The following is a 22500-nucleotide window of genomic DNA, read 5'->3' as shown; positions in this document are numbered from 1 at the left end:
AGATGCTACATATTATTAAAAGTTTGATTATAAATGACCCTTGCTTTTGGAATAATGTGATAGTAAATCAAGCTGTGCATCCAAGACCTTTAATTACTTTTTTTAATGGGTGACTTACAACCAGCACAGAAGACCATAGACTTTGTTGTGCTTACCTTTAGCATCAATTGGTATCATTTATCAGATTGAAGAATAATGAACCTCTTCATCTTGTGTCACAATGAATGTAACTTCTTCTATAATACTAGTTTTTAAAATTTCATTTCTTTCATTGCTTTTATATATTTTATGAATTTTATTCATGACACTGAAGACAACCCACATTTATCTATTTATTTACTTTCAAAAAGCAAGATGTTGAACAGGATTCAGTAAATAAAGTAATGGTCAATGGTTACACTTTATTTTTTCATCTTTTTGGTATAATAGAATGTCAAGTGATCATTTTTCTTTGTAACCTACACAACATACATAACCACATTAACTCAAGACTTATGCATGTGCAAGAACTAGTTTTCCATTCTACACCTATACTACAGAAATGTGTTAAACCTAGCAAATCAGTGGCTTACACTTCTATGCATAAAACCTAATGTCAGTATTAAGAGAAAAAAAATCATAACATAAATGTCAATGGACAGAATAAAAAACAAAATAATGAGGTTTAGTTAGCACTTTGAACATTTACACAGAGTAAGAATACTTTTGTGTGTGTGTGTGAAGGGTGTGGTGTTACACAAACACACAATGTCAAAAATTCTTTACAGAAAAAAAGAACACTTCTACATCTTACTGAGGAGTTGACATGACTTCAGTTTTATTTCTGAAATCACAAACTGTCTCCCTTTCAGCTTAATAAAAATAAGAGAGCACATCTCAACTGTCACTTTTTGAAACAACAAAATAAAACCAAAATGTACTGAGTATTCAAAAGCTTAGAGATATGTGAAATACAATTGTTCTTTCTATACCTGTATTTTGGTTTACACTGATTACACAAAATAGTGTACAAATCTATGCACTGTTTGTGAAGGAGGAAATGTATTCTTGCTTAGCACTTAATCCTACATCTTAAAACAATATTTGGTTTGTACACTATGCTTGAATTTAACAATTATTCATCAACATTCAGCACAGGACAACTCCATAAATCTTACTGAAATACATTTATATGTCTAAGTATGCACATATACCAAATATGTATAGGGGTGATTTACTCACGTTTTCCTCCTCAACTGTTGTATTTTATTAAAAATATATTGGCTGTTTATTCTTTTTATATAACTATATCACAAATATTGTTCATCTAACAATATGAAGAAGGATATCTTGTTTACATAGAGTTCAATACACTACTCAAAATTCAAGGTCTTTAAACTTCAAAGTTTGATAAAAGTAAGGAAATATCCTGTTTTTGTTACAGAATGATTATCATTTCTTGCATGCATGCAAAATATCTCTTACAGCCTGTCTCACATTTCATTACTTTATCCCTTGAGCCACTTTTACTGATGAGCATGTAATTATGATAACAATCAAATGCAGTAAAATATAATACAAGGAAGCAAATTGAGTTTAATAAACAAAATAAAAAATTAAAGTTTTCAGGGTAGATGACAGCACTCAATACTTTGGACAAGTATAATTATTAAATATGAGCAACAACTGAAAATGCCCAGGAGCTCTATTGCAAAGACCATCATTACATCTGCCTGGCTAATTCAATAATCCAGTTTCAATAATTTTTTTCAAGGCTGGCTTCATTGTATCATAACCCATTTGCCCCGAATTTATGTTCTGTCCCCTGTATTTTTTTGTGAATGTTGCAACATACAGATGGCTCCACATGTGCTCAGCTGGCAAGGCATCTATCACTAGCCCTAGTGACCATTCCCTGAATTGGCAGGAAAATGTGTTTTTCTTTCTGATAAAGTTGACATTGATACTGTCATTATTGTTATTGATGTTATGATTATTAAATTATTATTACAATCTCAATAACATTTAAGACAATGAAATGGTGCAAAAAAAACCCTTTCCAAAAGTCAAGGAAAAGGGTAAACTGGTGAGGTATGTAGGACTAATAACCAACTCCTTGGTGACTAAACACTTGTAGAGCCATCTAAGTGTAATTACAATAAATTAACTTCTATTATATTGGTCATGGCATGTATTCTTGCCATAAAGGGTGATTGGGTTAAAACACATAGACACTTCTTTTGCATCAGAGAAGAACAATATTCACCAAAACACTCACTCATCTTTACAGCAAGTATAAAAACTATATCTAATCAGGCTGCTCCAGTTCTGACCTTGTAATGGACATCCTGCTTTTTACAAAAATGATGAAAATGTGTATGGCAATGCATATGTTTATGTGATGTGTGTGTATCAGCATGCATTTATAAGTTTTATGGGGAAATATAACAAGCCTGACAGTACTTGAGTTATAATTACATTAAAAAAAAAAAAAATTGAATTCCATTCCTTTTATTTTCAGATTACAAGCTTTGGTCTCAATATATTCAAACCTCAATTCAAAATCTAACAAATCACCAAAAAATTACCAATTTACATGATTGTGACATACCTACTCTTACCAATTTTACACACGGTAAGATTTTTCTTATCAAAGAAAGTTTTATGTTAAGGATTTCTGACTAGTTCCTGTTCAATACAAGTCTCATTATCCTGGTATTAGTATTCTGCACACAATTTTATATTAAGTGAAAGTCTAAAAAGAGATTTACTTATCTGGAATAGGAGCACAAAATAAAATATGACTGAGATGGCAACATATTACATTCTAAACCAATAAAAAATGTATTTCCCATGATAACTGATCAATTAAACTTTTTTATCTGCTGTTCAATTATGTTAAACTTAGCAATTGACCATTTACTTCATAAATGAAGCCAAAGTGCATCCCTCACATGCAAAGGAACACCTTCACAATCCACTTGTAATCCAGTGCTTACAAATAGGTATAAATCAGTCCCTGACTTTTCCTGTTACAAAAACATTATGGCCCTTCAATGAAAATCAGCTACTTAGGTTACACAGCATAGTATGTATAACAATATAATATATAATAAATAGAATCTCAGGGTTTATAATATAAATGAACATGCAATCAGTGACTTTTAATACAGATTTTTAGAAACCCCTTGCAATCTGTCTCACATCATCCTCATCTCACACATCCTTTATTTTGATGTAAATGAGATTTCAATACAATCTAAAAATGAGAACCAGAAATGAGATCAAAATTTTGTATCATTTTCATCACACTCGAGGCACCATTATATAATGACATTACATGAATTACAATCCACTTTTTAAAACATGTTTGAATTTTTTGAATGGGAAACATATTCTTACAGCTAGAAAATAAAATCTTAAGTCTTAAAAAAATAACATACTAGTAGATTACAAACTGGTGGAAATTACCCTACACAAGTTTACATAACAAAGTACCAGTCTTTAAAATAAATAAATATCACAAAGCACGTATTATAATGGGAATGCAGCATTTCCAAGAATAAATTGCACATATCAATACTGTACAAATCAAACTCTCAAAAAGAAAGAGTCTGATACAAGACTTTCCTTTTCCAAAAGCCAAGGTCCAAATATGCATGCACAAACATATATAACTTAGAGGCCTTAAACTACATTCATTACGATCAAGTTTACTGGAAAAAAATGCACATTTAATTGCCCTATGCTGAAAATTTTCTGAAATCAACAAAAGCAATATGGCACAAGCAACAACAATCATTTATTGTTTGAGAATGATAATCAGTATCTCTAACTGGGTGACTTCGAGAATTTTCAAAATTTCCAAAACATTAAGTAAAATACAACTCTTTCTTTACTCTCTTCTTAATAATATTTGTTTCTTCTTAATAATATTTGTTCAGGTCAATAAATATGTTTGGACTAAGACAGGCTGCAATCTGGAGATATTCCCAGAAACACATATTGATGTTTGTTCCATAATGTAACCTCGATCAGTCCTTTTTTTCATGCTGAGGCTCTTCTGAAAAATAAAAATGCTTGCGTGAACATTATCATACGACAAAATTTGAACTTAAACCCTTTATGTCTATACAAAATTTGGTGTGTCTTTATAGCCTGTTTACAACTGTAATACATTTACCAGTAGTAAATACATCAAAACAAATCTTTATTACGGATATTTGCTTTGCATTATAGTAGACATAAATCTGCATAGTTTCACTTTTTAACTTATAAAGAGGAAGTATTGTAACCGTATCAATATATTCTAGCTTTCTGTGATATATAATATTTAATGCACAGTTGTGTTTTCTCACCATAAAATCCCTCACAGAATTCTTACTCCTTAATACTAAGGCAGTAAAAATATTACACACAACTTAATACAAAAATATTACACTACTGCACTTTATATATTTTTACTATATGCAAAGTAAATGTAAAATAAAAGACACACAATTCTGAATAAACAGGAAATAATTCACAAATACTATCTCACCTGAATAAACTCATTTCCCAATATTTAAATGCTATGTTATTTCAATATTCTTTTCAAAATACATACTCTCTCATTAGGATGCAGTCTTTGCACAATGAAAAAACTCAATCTTTTCTGTAACTTACCTTCCTCCTCGTCTGCATCCATAATATCAGAGCACCAGATGGAGTAGCAAATCAGAGAGAGAAAGCCAAGGGGCAGGCCAAAGAGCACGGCTGTCAGGACTGGATTTCCCTGCCACATCTCCTCTAATGAAGTCCTTGCATTATAATAGATGCGATAGAATCTCACAGGCCATGTGTCTCCACCGTAGGTCTGTATGAAATGAGGCAGTCCAATTAAGAATACTATTACCTAAAGTCTCATATATCCATTATCAATAAAAACACAAATAATAAGAGCACTGTACAAAAAATACAACACAGATTCATATCATACTGGAGCAGTCTCAGATATGACAGAGTCAAGGAACATTTCAATGGCAGCTGGAGTTAGATGGTGTGGAGGGTCCTCGGGTAGGTGGTGATGCATGGTGGATGAGTTTACGACAAGAAGTGACGGCAGCTGGAGCCTTTCCATGGCAATACTGTTTGCTAGATCTGGAGTTCCTGTCCAACCAAACTGGTAATGCCTGGAAATGCAGTATAAAGTATCAAGAGAGAGAGACTAAACTAACCTGTAACTAAATATTCATCAATATACAAGTGGATTAACTTGCTTATCTAATATTCATTTCCATGATATGAAATGCCTGTTTGTTTTATGATTAACTGTCTTAGAAAAAAATATACTATAAATAACAATAACAAAATAATACACAATTAAATACAATCAGGATACCTTTCTCACTGACACGATACAACTATCTTTTATTTATTTATTTATTCTGGTGGATATTTTCCACCAGAATACCATCTCAGTTACTTACTTGTGATACTTTTCTCGATTGTTCTTGATAACAGATTCCACCATATCCTTGAATCTAAGAAATAAGATTGAGAACACAAAACTTTAATAATCAACTCCTATGAAGAGAAATTCAACAAGAAATAAAACCTTCTCTTGAATGTACCAGTTCATGTGCATTTATCATTAGACCCTAAATATAACAGCATAGCAAACTATATTCTCCTTAATATATGCTTTAAAATATTTACCTTTAAAATATTGCTATCAGATTAACCAAGAATTAATTTTTCTAAATCTACATAAACTGTAATGAACAAATAACATGCTTTTCCACTAATCTGTGTGCACATGTCAGTGTGCGCATGTATATGCTTGTATAAGTGTATGCTTACTTGTGTGCATGTCAATACTTGGATGTGTGTATGTGCCTGTGATTGAGTGCATGTGATTGAGTGCATATGCGTTTGATTATTTGCATATGCATGAATATGTGCATGTACATGTAAGTGTGAATGTGTATGTTCATGTGCATATTCATGTGTTTTTATTTGCAGGTGTATATATGTATGTGTAAGTGTGTAGGTGTGTGGGTGTCGGTGTGTTTTTATTTGTAGGTATATGTGTATGCATGAGAGAGAGAGAGAGAGAGAGAGAGAGAGAGAGAGAGAGAGAGAGAGAGAGAGAGAGAGAGAGAGAGAGAGAGAGAGAGAGAGAGAGAGTGTGTGTGTGTGTGTGTGTGTGTGTGTGTGTGTGTGTGTGTGTGTGTGTGTGTGTGTGTGTGTGTGTGTGTGTGTGTTGTTTTGTGGTGTTTTGTGGTGTTTTGTGGTGTTTTGTGGTGTTTTGTGGTGTGGTGTGATGTGCTTGTAGACATGTGCAAGTGCAAGTGCAAGTGCATGTGTATGCACATGCATATGTGCAAGTGCATGTTTTGTGAATGATTTTGTAAGTGTGTGCACATAAGCATGTCAACATAATGAGTAACTAAGCATATGTGTGCAGGGCTCACAAAATTTTGAAATCCCTGGTATCCCTTTTTATTTCACCTGTGGTGTAATTTCTAACTGCCTGTAGGACCAGGTGTTTGTCAGGGGAGCAATTTTGTGAGCCCTAATGAGTAATTCTGTATGGATCAATGTATAAAAAAAAAAAAAAAAAAAAAAAAAAAAAAAAAAAAAAAAAAAAAAAAAAAAAAAAAAAACAGTGCTATACAGCATAGAATTGAGAATGAAATTGGAATTTTCTATAATACACAGGCAATAATTCAAAAGGTATTCCATATATTTTAAATTTGGTAACCACTACTATACAATAAAAACTTCTTGGATTTTATATATCTTGTTGTACTTCATACTTCAGGCTTATCTTAATATCTATTTGCATTTCTAGATTTCTTCAGAAAACTATTTCCAAAATACCTTCATCATAAGGGTATTATGCATTAAATTTCTAGCTACATTTTTCACATGCATATTTTCGTCAATAGTGATAAATCAGAAAATTGTTGGAAATAATAATAGAAGGTACTGAAGGTACAGCCATGACCCTTTGGTACCATTTCTCTCTACATAAGATATATATGTTTTATATGATAAAAATTCAGCATTCCTCATTTCTATACATTTCACTGCAATGTGAAGCAGTTGGAAAAAGAGAAAAAGAAAAAGAAAAAAAAAAACAGAAAAACAGGGGAAGAAAGGCTGTACATAAAATATATATTATAACCAAAAAATTTGGACAATACTGTAAAACAAAACAACTCATGAAAAGATAACAAGATTCTAAATAACTAAACTACCTCAAATTCACATCACAATATGTTAACCACTTACTTGTACCCATCAACATAGTCTTCCCTGAAATTGGGAAATTATGTTAGTAGGATCATATACTAGTTGCCACTAACATGGGTTTGTTTACGTACGCGTGTGTGTGTGTGTGTGTGTGTGTGTGTGTGTGTGTGTGTGTGTGTGTGTGTGTGTGTGTGTGTGTGTGTGTGTGTGTGTGTGTGTGTTTTTGTGTGTGTGTGTGTGTGTTTTTGTGTGTGTGTGTGTGTGTGTGTGTGTGTGTGTGTGTGTGTGTGTGTGTGTGTGTGTGTGTGTGTGTGTGTGTGTGTGTGTGTGTGTGTGTGTGTGTGTGTGTACATGTGAGTAATCACATAATGTGTACATGTTTATGTTTAAATATAACCTTTTCTTCCTCTCACTTTCTCTCTCAAGTGAAACGTGAAAAAAAAAAATGGTTAATGCCTAAAATAACTTATAAGCTGGCAATAACATATGATATATTTAAATCACTATAGAAAAAGCAAGTCCAAATTCCAAAATAAGCTTTTACTATTACAGCTTTGTAGATGACTGCTCAATTATATATTTAAATGTTATGTATGATGTACACAGCATTACTGTATTACACTACAAAATACAGTGATGACCAAGCTGTTCATTTTTGTACATAGCTAATTTGAGTATGACATCATATTTGAAATTCTCTGATGGTCTCTTGCTCTACCTTTGTAAGAACTGTTAGTCTATCTAATAAAGTGGAAAATGAAAAGAAATAAATGTTAAATATGGCCTTACAAAATGAAGTTATCAATATTTAAGGACCTTCATTAAACATCTTTAGTGCAACATTATACAGCAGTCATGTAGCAGATTACAAATATAATTTCTTATCAAACCAAGCTTACAGAATGTGATCTAGACATGTAATAACAACTGAAGTTACAATTTTACTTACGCATCCTCGTCCGTGGTGATTGTTCCAATCTTACTTTCCTTGACAACTGTGATTGCCAGAAATTTGTTGATCTGAAATTTACAATTTGTTCAACAAGAATATTGCTTTACTAAATGATCATCAATATTCCTTTAACACTAATTCAATTGCATTATAGTCTACATACATTTTAATCATTTTTAAAAATGGTATCATGCTCCTTACCTTCCAAAGTTGGTGCAGATTGCCATGTGTGATTTTGGTAAATAATGGAAAGCGTTCATGATTAATCCAGTCGGCCAGAGATGTGTTGACAATAGTTAGATTCTCCGCTATTTCACTCTCCTCAGGTACTGCAATATTTAAATTAGAAATCATAAAAATCTCTCTCTCGATATTCAGAAAAGCGAGAATTCTCTTCACATACTGTATAGCATTTTATTTGTATTCAATAAAATACCAACTGACTATTTTCTTCTTGCAACTGTTTGGAGTATTATTCAGGATAATATGATTGCAAACTGATAAAAAATACATAAAGCAATATTTCCAACCTGGGAAGAAATAGTTTAGGCCATCTTTGAAGACTAGAATAGCAGGGTTGTACTCCAACTCAGTATGCTGCAAAATACAATGAAAAAAATGAGAATGTCTCATAAATAATATTATAGATAAAGGAAAATATTTCACTGAATAATGGATTATCAATACATTCCACAGTTACATCACTTTTAGCATTTTTTTTATCTAACTGCATTCCAAATGGAATGCCTTGTGACACACTGTATTGTTTATGCTTAACTTTAGTTACTACAAATACTGTCCACTGTAATTTTTATTTGTGAATTTTGTTTGTACATAGATAGCTCCATCCAACCTCACTTGATGATTACTCAATTCCTTGAATTTGGGGAATATTTCATTTTCCTAATACTATCTTTATTGTTACTATATTCATCCCTGTTATTATTCTCATTGACTTTTAGATTATTATAATCTTGGTAATAATACTAACAGTAATAAAAAATGAAGTAGAAAATTGCCAAAATCAAGGAAAACGGCAAAGAGGTGAGATCAGGTAGGCCTAGTAATTGACTTCTTGGTGACTAAGTGCTTGTGGAGCCATTTGTGTAAACAACATTATCAAACTAAAACTAAAGGGAATTGTGCTCATATGTACATGCTCTCCCAGCATCAAGAGATTAATGAATATTCCAATACCATCTTTAATTCTATGCTATATACACATTAGCTCCAGTTTTGAGAAACTGTACTTTGCACCTAAATCAGGTTTTAAAGTACATTTACCAATATCTATATACAATGACTTATGATTTGTGCTTCCAAAAATAGAGATGACATGCAGATAGGCATAAATCATAGAGAAACAAAAACAAAGAATAATACATACATGAACATGTTGATGAACTCTCTCTCAACCACATACACAAGCACACACTTACACATGAACATTCATGTATTTACAATGAACCTATAATTCAAAGATAAAGCAAACAATATTACAACCATTAATGCTATCTTACCTCTGTCATACAACCAGCATCAATTGAGTAGAAGTAGTTGAAGGGTCTATATATATTTGCTAATTCGGAATAGGCATCCTGTAACAAAGTGAAGTCAATTTAAGAACATAAACCAAAGTGAGTGAGTGAGAGAGAGAGAGAGAGAGAGAGAGAGAGAGAGAGAGAGAGAGAGAGAGAGAGAGAGAGAGAGAGAGAGAGAGAGAGAGAGAGAGAGAGAGAGAGAGAGAGAGAGAGAGAGAGAGAGAGAGAGAGAGAGAGAGAGAGAGAGAGAGAGAGAGAGAGAGAGAGAGAGAGAGAGAGAGAGAGTGAGAGAGAAACAGAGAGAGAAACAGAGAGAGAAACAGAGAGATGTGGGGTATATGTGGGTGTGTGTGGTGTGTGGTGTGTGGTGTGGTGTGGTGTGGTGTGGTGTGGTGTGGTGTGGTGTGGTGTGGTGTGGTGTGGTGTGGTGTGTGGTGCACATGTGTTTCTAAAAATACATATTTTCAAAAATATGCTCAAGCAATTATATGCAAAGACAATATGAATCCTTAAAGTGGAAGTAACACTTTGTCAGAAACAGGAAACCATACAAATCAGTATTAATATGGCTTCAAACTTACTGCCTCTAATATCTATTACTGAATGATGATCAAAATATACATTTTTGTGAAATAAACTCAGAGATATTATCCTTTTAATCTTAAAATAACATCATCAAAGACTCAAAAGCTAATTTCAGATACCATGTGTTTTCATCTAAAAACAAACTATGACAACCTGCCTCATGTGCAGTGCAATATTCAACTTACCCATAATGCACCTTCCTTCTCCCCTGCATACACGAAGAACAGATCTTCCTGCGCAATGATTTCTTTTAAGTGATGGAAAGATGCTATATGCTGAATTGGGGGAGCAGCCATTCGGACAGCATATCCAACTATGTCTTCTTTGGCTCGATCACCACTGTAGGTGTGTTTTGTGTCGCCTTTGAGACTGTAATGGTGAAGATGTATATTATCATGAGTTCTTTTGCTCCCTGTTTCTGATATATCATTTAAAACTTTGAGGGTAATACTTTAGTTCTGGGAAAAGAACTTGATCAAAAATATATCACCTTTTTATATATACTTTGGTTTATGTTTTACCTCTAATTATTGTCACAACCCTAGACATGAATTTACTCATCATAAACAGCAAGTCTTCAGTATATCAAATTTGTAATTACCTCTTGCATAGGACAGGGGCAACAAATAAGATAGGTTATGGAGTTAATTATAAACCAGTCTCAATGTAAGAACACATTAAGGAAATCACTTACTACATAATGGTGGGGAAACCCTTGATACTAAATTCTGTTGCCACTGCTGTGAAACGTGTACAATCAACACGCCCAACACGGATTTCTGTGCCATACAGTGCATGTGCAACATGGTTCCACACCGGGTCTAACTTCTTGCAGTGTCCACACCATGGAGCATAAAACTGAAATTTTATGAAATGTAATAATACATTAAATTTGTCAATCTTGTATACCCAATATACACACTATATGTTATTACTTGTTCGAGAAAAATTATAATCATTTACAGTACGGATGCACTTGCCAGAGACTATGCCCCCAACTCCATGTCACAAAATTTATTCAACAACCTAAGTTGCCATGACTGACCGTTAGGGGAGAGTTAATGGGGGACTCTGCCCCCAACACCACCCCCCTAACAAATAATGACCTAGGCTGTGAGTGGTGCTCTCCACGATCTTTTTCCGTTGGTGTTTCTTGTACCAACAACTGTAACTTTTTGTTCAATACCAGAACACCATCTCCAAAGTGCCCTAGCTTAGTGCATCCATACCATAAAGATTAACCAGAAAAATTATTCATACTTATGTACATCAAAAATATTTACTAAATTACATTATAAAATTACCTATATCTAGTGGACCAAAAACCTATTGATCACAAGGGAAAATCAACTTACCATGATAAGCCATGACGACTCGCCTCGCAGCTCCAGAAAACGATCGCTTAATTCCAGCACTCGGTTGGCAGAATTACTAAATGCCAATACTGTTGAACAGAACAAAAATTCTATTAGTGGATGGATAAGTCTTTTATTTATACCAAGTATCCAATTAAAGATGTAAAAATTTGTGTAATAGTCTGCAAGAATAAATCTGATAACTGTTAGCATAACTTCGGTATGTCCACGGCTACCTTCCGCACCTCTGGTGCTTCAATAAATACCAACAAACCTCCACTACATAAATACAAGCAAGATAGAGCTTGGAGACCTCCCCAATGATTTATGGTCAACTAGGGAATTAATTTGACTTTCCTTTTATGCAAAATGTACACTGTGTGGTTTACAGGCTTTACCAGATTAGCACAGAGATCTTGGCAGTTACTTGATGCCGCCTTACTACTGAACTGGGTTTGAGATTGTATACCTTCTGTCACTGATAACAGTGAGTTTCATGTGCAAAAGGGTCCTGTTTCAAAAGCCAGTTTAAGGATTTTAGAAGCATTTATCCAAATAAATTAACTAAAATCTGGTTAAAACAAGAATCTACACAGCCACATCATCTACAACATACAATACTACTCAATCACATCGCATATCTATCATGAACCTTAACCTCAGTTTCAAATAACAATAAATGTGCTTTACCACACAGCATTACCAAAACTAAACTGAAAAAAACAAAACAATAATCCTCACACCTGTAGTTAGGCACATATTCAACCAACCCCATAAATATACCACAAAACATTACACAAAAGATGTATACATAAGAAACCAATTAATACAAAACATTTACACTGAACCTCATCTACTTTGAGTTAGTTGTCTGCTGACAGGGTACATAACACCCCTTCAAACACCTGCCTCTACAAATATCCTACATAAACACGCATTCACTTAACGAAATTGTATCATAGGAACCTGGGAACACTACGCCCTTCACAGTTAGTAATATAAAAAGCTAGGAATAATGATAACGATAAGACGTCGAGAATCCCGGCAACAAATTCACACCAGAGGAACCTGGTCGATATCCTCCACAACCTTGTTTTCGGGTCCTCACGTCCTCTTTCAAAGGCCTTTTCCACTTCCTCTGAATTCTCTATGCTTTACTCATTCTCTTGTGTATATATTTCACTTTGAAAACGCCCAAAACGACTGAAATTCACAGACCTGTCATGAAGACAAGCAACCTCATAGCGTCCATGTTGTTGTCTTCTGCTAGACGGCTTCTGATTGGTCGAGGAGATGGCACTGCTAGCCGGCTTCTGATTGGTCGAGGAGATGGCACTGCTAGCCGGCTTCTGATTGGTCGAGGAGATGGCACTGCTAGCTGGCTTCTGATTGGTCGAGGAGATGGCACTGCTACCCGGCTTCTGATTGGTCGAGGAGATGGCACTGCCAGCCGGCTTCTGATTAGTCGAGGAGATGGCACTGCTAGGCGCCTTCTAATTAGTCGAGATGGCACTGCTAGGCGCCTTCTGATTGGTCGAGGAGATGGCACTGCTCGGCGCCTTCTGAATAGTCGAGGAGACGGCACTGCTCGGCGCCTTCTGAATGGTCGAGATAGCACTGCTAGGCGGCTTGTGATTGTTCAGGGCGAGTGGCACTGCTTGCCGGTTTATGAATGTTCGAGGAAGGTGGCACTGCTCCGAGATTTTGATTGCTTGAGAAGGAGTGGTACATTGAGCCAGTTTTTGATCGCTCCAGGAAGTCGGCACTGCTATACTTCCGAATGGTCAAAGAGAGTGCCACTGTTAAGCATTTCTTAATTTGATAGAGGTAACCGGCACTACTAGCCGATTTTTACATGAAGGAGGTTAATGGCACTGTTACATGAATTATAACTGGTCACTGGATATGCTTCTTACAAGAATTCCCTTTCATCGTGGCAGATGCACTGCTAGACAGATTCTGATAAGTCAAAGAGGAACAGGTCACTGTTCTAAGCTGCTAGTAAGTGGTAAAGGCCAAATTCATTGGTAGTCGCCTTTATATTTGAGAGATTTATCTCTCAAATATCTCCTGATTGGTGAAGAGCACTATTAGAAGTTTCTAGTAGGTAAGGGAGATACTGCTTGGCGGTTTACAAGTTATAGGTGGATGGCACTGTTTTGACCAGCAGGAATGGCTGGCACTACTAGACTGTTTGTACGAGGTCGAGGCAAGACGCTACTAGACCTCGACACTGAATGACACTGCTATGGGCTCCGGACCAGTTGATGCCTGTTGTTGTCTAGACTAGTTTTTTTTTTTTTAAGTATGGTTCATCTGAATTAGTGAGTAATCGGATTCTGGGAGGCAGTGCCAAAGACTGCATATTGTTATTTATAAATTCAAATAAAAAATATATAAAATAATAGTCAAATATATTACCCAGTTCGTTAATAATCATAATGAACAGAGGCAGGTGGCAATCGCCATGAGGAATGTAATAAAAAATACCTGAATCAGGAAGGAACGAACAGAAAATTAACTTTTTATCAATATGCCAATAAATACCACGGCCGCGAACAAAAATAAACTATTACAATACAGCTTTTTCTTCACCACCTTACAAGTATGACAAGAGACAACAGCAGTTGACGTCGACAACACATGAATGGTCTCATGGGCGGATCCCATTCTTAATCCCCATCTTAGACTATTATTCCAATGACGTTTTGTTTTCTGCAGGTATTGTGATTGGCACGTAGCCGTTCTGAGTCAGCGTCTGTCCTCCGTCGTGTTGAATCAGCTCTTTGCTCACTCCATCAGCATTCATTATCGCTGTTACACATACACTCACACATGCACACGTGTGCTAAAACGTAAATTATAGCCAAGTTAGACCTTGATTTCTATTATATTACAACAATTAAGCAAGGGCTACAGAAATGAGGTAACCCTAGAGACATCTTGAGGCAATTATGGTAGCTTAAAAGTTATACTAAATAGACCAACGTATAAATATAAAGATGAATACCCATAAATACATCGATATATAAATACATGAGAACAGGACAGAGAAACAAAACAGATAGAATTGGGCACGAAAATGAAACATCTGCCAGGGTTTTAGGATACAATTTCAGGATAATGGGTTCACTTATCTCAAGGGGCCCAAATAATGACCAATTGTCGCCATTTGTCCGAGTGATGTTCACATGCGCACATATTCACGTATTCGCATAACCAAATCTGTCTGTCTTTCTGTCTGTCTGCTTCTCTCTCTCTTTCTTTTTCTCTCTTCTCTCTCTCTCTCTCTCTCTCTCTCTCTCTCTCTCTCTCTCTCTCTCTCTCTCTCTCTCTCTCTCTCTCTCTATATATATATATATATATATATATATATATATATATATATATATACACGTCTGTGTGTGTCTGTGTGTGTGTGTGTGTGTCTGCTTCTTTCTCTCTTTCTTTTTCTCTCTTCCCTCTCTCTCTCTTTCTCTCGCTCTCTCTCTCTTTATATATATATATACATATATATATATATATATATGTTTGTGTGTGTATGTGTGTGTGCGCGCGCGCGCGCGCGAGTGTGTGTGTGTGTGTGTGTGTGTGTGTGTGTGTGTGTGTGTGTGTGTGTGTGTGTGTGTGTGTGTGTGTGTGTGTGTGTGTGTGTGTGTGTGTGTGTGTGTGTGTGTATATATGTATATATATGTTTATATATGTATATATATGTATACATATATACATATATATAGGTTTAGATATACATAATATGTATATATATATGTATATATATAAATATGAATATATATATAAATAATTCTAACACACACACATATATAGAGAGAGATGGACAGATAGATAGATATGCATATATATATATATATATATATATATATATATATATATATATATATATGTATATATATATGTATATATATATATATGTGTGTGTGTGTGTGTGTGTGTGTGTGTGTGTATGTGTGTATGTGTGTATGTGTGTGTGTGTGTGTGTGTGTGTGTGTGTGTGTGTGTGTGTGTGTGTGTGTGTGTGTGTGTGTATGTGTGTGTGTGTGTGTGTGTGTGTGTGTGTTTGTGTGTGTGTGTGCGTGTGTATGTGTGAGAGAGAAAGAGAGTATTTAATGTCACAAATGTTATTTCAAAAGCATTTGTCACTACAAGACGGCGAGTAAATATCATCTGCGCTCAAAGGAAGGATTTCCTTAAGAAAAAGACCTCACATCCTCTTCTCGCGCCCTCACCCACCTGTTCTTCTCCTCTCACTCATCACTTGTTCTTCTCCCCTCACTCATCCATTCTCATCTATCTGCTCTTTTCCACTCACTAACCCACTTGTTCTTCTCTCACTCTCATCATTTTTTCCCCTCTCACTCATCCACTTGTTTTTCTCTCACTGATTCACTTGCTCCTATACTCTTACTCATCCACTCTCTATTACCTACATGCTCCTATTCACTCTTTCTAAATCATTTGCTCTCATCCATTATCACTTGTTGCCTCTTATCCATTATCTTTAATCCACTCTCATTCGCTCCTGTCTAAACTACTTACTCTCATTATCTCCCATCACTCATGCAATATCTCTAATCCACTCTCTGCCACTTGCTCTCCCTCATCCATTCACTGTTATTCACTCGCTCTTGCGTCTCATCCACTCTAATCTCTCACATCCATTCTCATTCACTCGCTCTCTCTCCTCCACTCTTTGTTTCATTCACTCCCTCATCCATTCTCATCCACTCACTCTGTCTCATCCACTCTCTTCCACTCTCTCTCTCTCATCTCTCGCTCTCATCCACTCGCAATTGCATCTCAGACCCATTAATCCTTCCACTTAATAAGGGTCGTTATCTCAACTTGCGTAATTGGCGACACAACGAAGAAACCCGCCCCAGCATGCACTTAATCCTTTAAAAAAGTAACCGTGACTTGAATCTTTGTAAAATTGACTGAGAATAATATGTTATACGCGAGAAAAAGAACAATTTAGCGGCGCTTTCTCGACTACGCGACCCGGACCTAAAGCCCCTTCATTTCGCGCCAGGAAGAGACGCCATTGTAGATAATCACTCATTTTTGACCCGAAATTCGCCGCCTGTTCCGCCCTGCTCTCCCTCCCTGGCCCGGAATTGCCCCCTTTCACCCGTGAGACTGAGAAAACGAGGATAAATGTGTGAAACGAGGGAAGAGATGAGCGTCATGTGGGTCCAGTGTTGATGGAACCAAAACAAAAACAAAAACAAACCCGAAGATTTGGAAGTTTGTTGTTGTTGTTTTTTTTTGTGATCTTCTCGTAAAATGCTCTACACGAAGGAGACATTTCGTGAGCTCGATGCCATCAAGAAGACGGGCCTCGAGTATAAGGTAAGACCAGGCCCTTGTCCTCAGTAATTTAAGCTTCGTCCGACTAAAATTTAAAAAACGTCGGGGCGTCCCTCCTGTTTTTCCACCGGTCGGTCTTCGTCCTCTTGTGCTTTTAGTGTCAGTCGATGAGGATTTGTGTAGACGGCTTTAATTTAAATCGTTATTAGTGAGTTGTTTCCACGTCTCCGGGGGGGTTGTCGACGCCCCCCCAGGCACCCCAGACCCGTGCCTCGGAACTCGGCCTCTCCTTTCCTGGGAGAGGACGCCGCGGGGGAACACTTTCGGTCATTTCAGCATTAAATGAGTTCAGGAAGTGTATGTAACAGTTAGCCCATAAGTTCCCGAAAGTTTATTTACTGGGAAGGGTGGGTGGGTCGAGCCTGAGTTTGAGAATGAACCGAAGTCTTTTAAAGGTGTTTGTTGTCACAGGAAAGTTCCAACTAGGAAATCCCGGAAGACTGATTTTGAATGTGAGGGTCTGTATTTGAGGAACATTTTTCATTGAATAACCTCATGTCAAAGGGTCTCAAGAGGAAAGTCCTTTGATCTTGTACAATGCCATCAGCCATATTTCATACCACACTTCAACCAGCCAGTCATGATGTGAGTTTCATCTCACTCGCGCAGTGAGTGCCATGGGCAAAGGCACTGGAACTGGCTGCCTCACCGCCCACGTGGCCCAAAATCCGAGCATCAGGCTTACTTGAGTGGTGGCTTTCCAAGGTGCTTATCGGTTCAGCCCATTGGAATATTCATGTTGGGTATTAACCCAATGCTGCCAGGTGGTTTCCCGATGCGAAAGCCCTCTCTCCCGGGCTGTATTCTTAGTGGCCCAGGCCATGCTGCTGGGGGATTGTGTCGGCATGACAGTGTGTGTGGCATGACTACATGCCCCAGGAAAATGGGACCGGCGCACCATGGCACGTATGCACATGCCACCTGGAATATAGTCCAGGCATTCCATGGCATGTACATACATGCCACCTGGCAGCAAAGGGTTAAGAATCCTCTGCTCCCATTTGCAATGTTATGCTGCATTCAGAACTGCTCATCCAGCTTGGAAGGATGACTTGTTAACTCGGCCAGACAAGTAGTTCGTGTCCGGCAGGTAAAGAGGCATAATCAGTTTTCCTTTAAGCATGAGTTGTGGAATTACTTGATGAAAATAATTTTGTGAATTCTCAAATTGACTGTAATGTGCACTTTTAGCAGATTCTTAGATTGATTTAATGAAAAAGTTGTTACAGTGTGATGTTTGGCATTTTCATTGTTTAGAAATTAATCATTTCACTGAACTCGCTCAGCTTTCTGGAGGTCAGTGTTGAATGGCTTGTCTGAACAAGTTGGACCTCTGCAGTAACAAAACCAATAAGTAACATATTGTTATTTCTGTATATTTAAACATATTTTTGTATTCTTCTGTAACATATCTTGCACCATTGGTCATGTTGGGCAGGTATAGGATTCTGAGCATAGTAAAAGTGTCCTCACTAGAGACAGTACTCTTCCAGCCATGGCTCACAAATAGTACATTCTCTTTTATTAGTGGAGGTAATGCAGCAGCCCCTTCCTAAATAATCATTGAGTCTAAACAAATATCATAGTATTACTTAAACTATTGCTATTGTTACTGTGCATAATTTTAGACTACCAACAGAAATTATGGTTTCAGATTAAGGAAAGGTCTATTACCATCGTGATACAGCAAAACAAATAACAGATATAAACACGAGTGTTATTATGGGTTGTGCTTACAAGCCACATTTGGGAGGGTCACCACTCAGGTAAGCCTAATGCCTGGATTTTGGTCCAAACACATGCTGCGAGGCACATGGATCCAACAGGTTGACAAGGTGATTTGCCTTTATACAAGGAACCCGTCAAAGCTCTAGTTGCCATGTGTATTTGGTGGAGGGATGTTGGCCCTCGCTAGATTACTGAAAGTGTAAGGGCCACAGCTTTCATGGGACTTATGTACTCAGTAATATTAATCAGACTCTACCTTTCACACAACTTATTTCACTCTTCTGTGCTGTTTAAGCTATTGTAAAGGAAAGGGCTTTGAGATCTCAAGATAGTTTTTATTATCTCACTTGCAAAATGTGTATTTGTTTGTTTTTTGTATGTTGGCTGGTTCATGGGAATTATTAATTTTTTTTATAATTTTGCTTTCTTTTGATTACAGGTTACACAGATCTTCTTGAAAATAGGAACCAGTATTTACCCCAGAAGGAGATTATGTGAGGTTGTTACTGACAGTGGAGAACGTGTAGTTGTCAAGGCTAAACACTCCGGAGTTGTGAGACATTTGCTCATTAAGATTGATGATGTTGTTAAAGATGGGTAAGTTTAATTTTCTTTGATTCTGTGTCTGTTTCTAGAAATAACTTTATCTGCAGACTCCAAAGTATCTTTTTGTTCCAGGATATTTTGCATTTTGTGATTTTGTGATATCAGTCCTGTATATATATATAAGAGAAAATATCAGTTTGTAACAGGAGCAGTTAACTAAATTGAGTGCATAATACAAGTGAATGTTTTATTTACTCATAGGTATGTCCACGCAAATTGTGTAGCAAGTTGAATACTCTGAGAAAACACCTTTATATTTAAAAAAATATATATATGAATAATACATTTTGTCTTAAAGATGTATATGTGGACTCCCTTATTTATTCCCTTGTTATTTTCTGAATATTTTCATCAGCGTGAACTATACACTTCATAATTTTTTATTTTGAAGGAGTGACCTGGTTGAACTGGAAGCATGTGCCCATCCAACACTTATGGGTAATATTTGCTGCGATTGTGGTGTCGTTCTTGAGGACAATGAAATTACAAAGACTGAAGTGGTCAGCATGCTGCACACTGTCCCAGATCTCAAGATAAAGAAAAATGTAAGTTTATGAAAGATCTCCTTTTCCCTAATGTGTTCATTTAGGATTTTGCTTCTTAGGATTGAATTTCATTTACTGAGAAACAGTTGATCAATGATGTCAATATATAGAAGTCCAAAACTATGACTGCTACATTTACATACACTATAATTTTACAAATAATTTTTCCAAAGGTGGCTGAAGAACTGGGCAAGGAAGACATCACAAATCTTTTGGCTCAAAGAAAATTAGTGCTTCTTGTGGACCTGGATCAGACACTCATTCACACTACAAATGATAATATTCCACCAAACCTAAAAGTAAGTAATATCATTTGTATATTTTTGTTATAACAAAGATTAGAAAGAAGTGACTGCAGTATCAGTGGGTTTATGATCAAATAATGCACTAGGTTGCCCTCTGTAGAACTACTTTTACATAGTGTATAATGCCTAAACCTATTTTTTTTTCCTTGTTTTTTTCCAGGATGTATATCATTTTCAAATAAACACTGGAGGTCCATGGTATCACACAAGGCTAAGACCTCACACAAAACAGTTTTTAGAAAAGGTCTCAAAATATTTTGAACTTCATATTTGTACTTTTGGAGTGAGAGAATATGCCCATTACATTGCTCATTTCTTGGATCCCGATCACAAGCTGTTTGGACAAAGGATTCTCTCAAGAAATGAATGTTTAGATCAGATGTCAAAAAAAGCTAATTTAAGGTGAGTTGAACCTCTATCTCTACTATAGTTCCTGTTTTAATGATATTACTTATTATAAAATCTCTTCACAGAATACTACTTTATCATAATCACCAAAAAAGAAATTTGATGTAACAATGTGATATATTGACTTTGATAGAAATGGAGTAAACAGTTAAACAGGTGAGATCAGTTAGGTCACATAATTCACACTTTGATGACTAAAAACTGCTGGAGCCACCCATGTATGAACAAAATTTATAAGATATAATCACAGTGCATGTATACTTGTGCATGTAGTGTCAGTGGGTGCTGATGAGCTGTTAACACAATCATGATAGTTGACATCATATTATGTAATGGCTAGACATCTGTCATGCCAGGATGATGTTCCATCATATCATGCACAGTCAAGCCTGTGCACATTAAAAAGTTGTTGGCTTGTATAACTCTGGCTGCAGTCAGTGACTAGAAACAGCCAGGTGGTCTCAAGCATCTCTAACCTCCTTACCTCAAGTGTTTATGCTGTAACCAATAGCATAAACAGTAGAGTAGATTTATGTTTCCCACACTTCTAACTTTGCCCTTGAGCAGCTGACAACATTTCTTGCAAGTGGTTTTGGTATGATATTGGGAGATTCCATCATGAGTGAGTTAAAACTAAGAACAAAAGCTTAGGTTTGTGATGAACAGTTTTGTGATAATCTTGGGTGATACACCAGGGTATGTTTTAGCCTATGAGCTTAGATATGCTCTGTGAAAATATTTTAAGAAATGTTATTGTTTTGAACTTTCAGCTCGCTGTTTCCATGCGGAGATAACCTGGTGTGTATCATTGACGACAGAAGTGATGTTTGGAATTATTCCCCAAATGTTATACAGGTGGTGCCATACCACTTTTTCCGGCACACAGGTGACATCAATGCACCACAGGGCTTACAGAAAAAAGAGAATGATGACCAGAAAGGATATGATTTTGAAAATTTGAGTAAGTTGGTGTATATATGCTTAATTTTTTTTATAGTTTAGGCAGTGAAGTAAGAGATGATATATTCTTGAACTAATGTTAGATGTCAGTGTAAGGTGAATGGTTATATTGTACCTGACAGAGATAATATCTCTTATTTAGCCAACTCATACTGAGCCAGGGAGCTCCCAAAAGAATGAATAGAATCAACAACACATATTGTATCAATATGATATATTTATTGCAAATGTAAAGCATCACCTTTAGTTCCCAAGTCTGTCATTGATATTCATTTTTTAAGAATTAGCAGGATCTTATGGTGAGCAATTTCTAAATTATTGTAACTATTTCTACAAAAAACAAACAAACTAAATTTCTCATTCACTTGACACAGGACTCTCACGAGACAATACAGAAGTCAGCGATGGTGAAGAAGGGGATAAAAAGAATTATAGCTCTGACTCTGATAGTGATAAAGAGACAAAGGAAATTTTATCCGATTCAAACAAAGATACAGTTGTTAACACTGATCAAACTAGTGATAAGTTGGAGAACGTAAGTACAGAAAGTGTTGAAGATAGTAAAAGTAAAGATGTGAATAACAAGACAGCAGATGTGCAAGACACCTCTATAGTGACTAACAAAGAGAAAGATGAAGGCTCAACAGAAGTACAATCAAATAGTGTAGAAAGCATGACAATTGACACAGAAACAAGAGAAAATGGCACGAAAGAAGAGGCAGATGATAAAGAAAATGCTGATTTGACTGACAACAAAGAAAGTGAGGAAAGAAAAAGTTTGAAAGAAACAGATATAACAGAGGAGATAAAAGTGAAAAACCAGGATGCAGATGATGGAGAAGCTGGCAAGCAGAAAGATTTTATTGATGTTGTGGACAATGATGATTTTTTGCTCTATTTAGAAGACATCTT

At 36.1% G+C, this 22500-nt stretch overlaps 2 protein-coding genes across 4 annotated transcripts in view; one reads left to right on the top strand and one right to left on the bottom strand.

Annotated features, from left to right (window-relative positions):
- Positions 1 to 2474: 2474 nt before the first annotated feature.
- LOC125028031 (protein disulfide-isomerase TMX3-like) lies at positions 2475 to 13189 on the bottom strand. Of its 2 annotated transcripts, XM_047617294.1 has the most exons (13): positions 12870 to 13189; positions 11652 to 11740; positions 10991 to 11154; positions 10482 to 10665; positions 9691 to 9768; positions 8701 to 8767; positions 8372 to 8499; positions 8168 to 8238; positions 7258 to 7281; positions 5448 to 5501; positions 4958 to 5150; positions 4645 to 4834; positions 2475 to 4042 (listed from the first exon to the last, which is right to left on the bottom strand). In XM_047617294.1, the coding sequence occupies exons 1-13, from the start codon at positions 12901 to 12903 to the stop codon at positions 4014 to 4016; spliced, it is 1305 nt and encodes a 434-aa protein (XP_047473250.1). In that variant the 5' UTR covers positions 12904 to 13189; the 3' UTR covers positions 2475 to 4013. The 2 variants fall into 2 exon arrangements, with proteins under 2 accessions (XP_047473250.1, XP_047473248.1); XM_047617292.1 differs by lacking the exon at positions 7258 to 7281 and having other exon boundaries at positions 12870 to 12938.
- Positions 13190 to 16668: 3479 nt separating this feature from the next.
- Positions 16669 to 22500, top strand: part of LOC125028266 (RNA polymerase II subunit A C-terminal domain phosphatase-like) — a 13755-nt gene continuing 7923 nt past the window's right edge. For both annotated transcript variants that reach the window (XM_047617702.1, XM_047617701.1), the window contains exons 1-7: positions 16669 to 17018; positions 19204 to 19361; positions 19762 to 19915; positions 20089 to 20214; positions 20381 to 20622; positions 21399 to 21589; positions 21963 to 22500. The exon at positions 21963 to 22500 is cut by the window's right edge and continues 355 nt beyond it. In XM_047617702.1, the coding sequence (XP_047473658.1) occupies positions 16953 to 17018; positions 19204 to 19361; positions 19762 to 19915; positions 20089 to 20214; positions 20381 to 20622; positions 21399 to 21589; positions 21963 to 22500 (1475 nt within the window). In that variant the 5' untranslated portion in view covers positions 16669 to 16952. The remainder of the gene's footprint in view (positions 17019 to 19203; positions 19362 to 19761; positions 19916 to 20088; positions 20215 to 20380; positions 20623 to 21398; positions 21590 to 21962) is intronic.

The sequence above is a fragment of the Penaeus chinensis genome, chromosome 8 (assembly GCF_019202785.1).
Source record: "Penaeus chinensis breed Huanghai No. 1 chromosome 8, ASM1920278v2, whole genome shotgun sequence".
Taxonomy (NCBI): Eukaryota; Metazoa; Arthropoda; class Malacostraca; order Decapoda; family Penaeidae; genus Penaeus; species Penaeus chinensis.
Note: the sequence above shows the minus strand (reverse complement) of the source record. Positions and strands in the feature narration are given on the sequence as shown.